Here is a 2762-nt window from a genome sequence, read left to right as displayed (position 1 = left end):
ATTTGTGGGTGAACTATTCCTTTAATATATCTGACATAAGTCTATTTATTCTTTAAGTAATGTTTTGCATGTAAATGTGTGTCTGTATTCTCACACACACACACACACAGACCGACGGCCTTTCAAACCCTCTCACTGACGAGTGACTCGTTAATAATCAGTGTTCAGTGTTAATCGTTGTCATTGTTTCTGGTGTCAGTCGATCTGTCAGATGTTCAGCTCAGTCAGAATGAATCAGATTCTGCTTCGGGCCGGTCGTTCTGGGTCACAATCGACCGTCACAAACCAGATAGAGACAAACACACACATGACAGAGCGTTTGGGTGAGTTTTTATAGCAAAGATGTGACCAAATAGTCAAGATAGTTAGCGATGAAGTCTAAAAATGTAAGAATTCAAGTAACATTTCTGAATATTGGCAGAACGTGTCGCGTCAGTCTCTCTGCTGGTCGATTTCTTTGAAACCTTCAGTAGTTTAAAATCAACATATTTCAGTAAAACTTTAATTTTTTAACTTTTCAATGCATTAACTAATATTAATGTGTAGTAGATTTGTTACAGTGTTTATTAATCTTTGTTATTTAATAACAAAATGCAACTGTTCATTGTTAGTTTATGTTAGCTGAGGCTGGTTTAATTGGATTCGGTGAATGTGGCCGCAGTCATGAAGCTCTTCTGCCGATATTCACACACAGATGATGTTTCATGTCATCTATCATCTCATGTAGTGGTTAAACAGAATAACAGCAGACACACAGCTGAAGCATGAACGTGTGACGTACGTTCGGTTAGATCAGCCGCTCTTCTCTTCTTCCCCTCTTACTGATGATCTAGTTGATAGGACGATTCTTTCACTGCTTTTCTCCAGCTAAAGGAGAGGTAAGATGCATTTGTGTATATGTGTGTGTGTGTGTGTGTGTGTGTGTGTGTTCTCTATGTGTGTGTCTCACATGACTCATTCATGAACTGAAGTCATTGTCTAAGCAAAGACTGTTTGTTGAGAGAACCTCCTCAGTAGAAGCTCACAGGAGAGTCGAACCCGTTCACCATGAGCGCCTGTGGATCCAGCCCTGCCCATAGAAGAGAAAAATCACACATGAGTGCTCTTTAAATGGATAGCTTAACCAAAACCGAACGTTCTGTCATCATTTAAGCACCCTCATGACATTTCTTTCTGCAGTGGAACAAAAAATAAAGGTATTTCGAAGAATGTCGCGAACCAAACAACTTTGGACCCCATTGACTTTCACTGTGTGGACAAAAAAAGAATATATTCTGAGAAATGGGATACGAAGTTGTTTGGTTTCCAGCGTTCTTCAAAATATTATCTTTTGTGTTCCACAGAAGAAAGAAAGCCAAACAGGTTTGGAACATCAGGATAAATAAATCATGACAGGATGATTATTTTTGGCTGTACTGTTGCTTTACAATCTCAGTTATTTCTCAGAGACACTAATAAGATACATTTGTTTTCTCCTGAGAAAAAGAGCCCAGTAATTTCACACTTCAGAAGAGATCTTAATACTGTCTCAACATGAGCTCAGATTTGCCAAGATAGCAATCAAAAGTCGGAGATCTCATTATTAACTTCTCATCAAATTATCTGAGCTGCTTCACATACATTTTATAGTAGAACATCTCCTGAACCCTTGAGAATTTGTGTCTCATTTTAGGAGACCAAGTTGAGACTTGAATGAGAGTCGTACAGTTTTCCTCTGAGTGAGTTTTGAAAGCTTCATCGTTGTTCGTGACCCAGTTTCCCACTAAATACCCACTAGAGATGTGAACTGTGCCATTTTTCCCACAATCCCCCTTGTTTCTTGTGTGATGTGAATTAGCTCCATGGATGGTTTTAGAAGTGCTGGAGTTCTGCTGAATGGAGCTCAAGTTCTCACGTCTGCTCAGCTGATGCTCTTCAGAAGTATTTCAGATCTGGCGCCGGTTCATTGGGTTTCAATAGCATTACACATGTGAGATTGTGAATGCAGTGATGAATAGCGATAATGACGCAAAGTACACAAACACATGACAACATCACAGTATCTCTCTCTGTTCCTCTCAAGCCAAAAGGCTTCCACTCATTCATTTAGAAACCACGCGTTTGTTTGTGCATGACTGTGTGATGATGATTGGCACCTCTCTAATCCAATGGTTGGTCAGGATTCAGAGGGGGTGGAGATCATGTTGGGCGTGTGTTCCTCCGGGCTTCTCATCTACCGCGACAGACTTCGCATCAACCGCTTCGCCTGGCCCAAAGTCCTCAAGATCTCCTACAAACGCAATAACTTCTACATCAAGATCCGTCCAGGCGAAGTGAGAACACCATCACGCCTTCTCCAGGTGACCTTCACAGTTTTGGTGAAGTTTGCTGACAAGAGAACCTTTGTTTGTCTCTAGTTTGAGCAGTTTGAAAGCACGATAGGCTTTAAACTACCCAACCACAGAGCGGCCAAGAGGCTGTGGAAGGTTTGTGTGGAGCATCACACGTTCTTCAGGTCTGTAGAGGTTCCTGTGCTTCTGTATGTTTGCTGTGTTCTGTGCTCAGTGGTAATCATGGTTTGCGTCTCGACAGGTTGGTTTCTCCAGAGACTCCGCCTAAGAAGTTCCTCACACTGGGTTCTAAGTTCCGCTACAGCGGCAGAACTCAGGCTCAGACCAGACGGGCCAGTTCCCAGATCGTCCGTCCGGCGCCGTACTTTGAGCGTTCGACCAGCAAGCGCTACACAATGTCACGGAGTCTGGATGGAGGTTTGTTTGCTTTTG

At 42.3% G+C, this 2762-nt stretch overlaps 1 protein-coding gene across 1 annotated transcript in view; it reads left to right on the top strand.

Annotated features, from left to right (window-relative positions):
- Window positions 1–2762, top strand: part of LOC107729939 (band 4.1-like protein 3) — a 56804-nt gene that overhangs the window by 36682 nt on the left and 17360 nt on the right. The window contains exons 11-13 of the mRNA XM_016540676.1: window positions 2118–2312; window positions 2397–2494; window positions 2572–2747. Of these exons, the coding sequence (XP_016396162.1) occupies window positions 2118–2312; window positions 2397–2494; window positions 2572–2747 (469 nt within the window). The remainder of the gene's footprint in view (window positions 1–2117; window positions 2313–2396; window positions 2495–2571; window positions 2748–2762) is intronic.

Source organism: Sinocyclocheilus rhinocerous, unplaced genomic scaffold, assembly GCF_001515625.1.
Source record: "Sinocyclocheilus rhinocerous isolate Xijiao unplaced genomic scaffold, SAMN03320098_v1.1 scaffold2835, whole genome shotgun sequence".
Taxonomy (NCBI): Eukaryota; Metazoa; Chordata; class Actinopteri; order Cypriniformes; family Cyprinidae; genus Sinocyclocheilus; species Sinocyclocheilus rhinocerous.
This window is presented reverse-complemented; position numbering and strand designations above follow the sequence as displayed.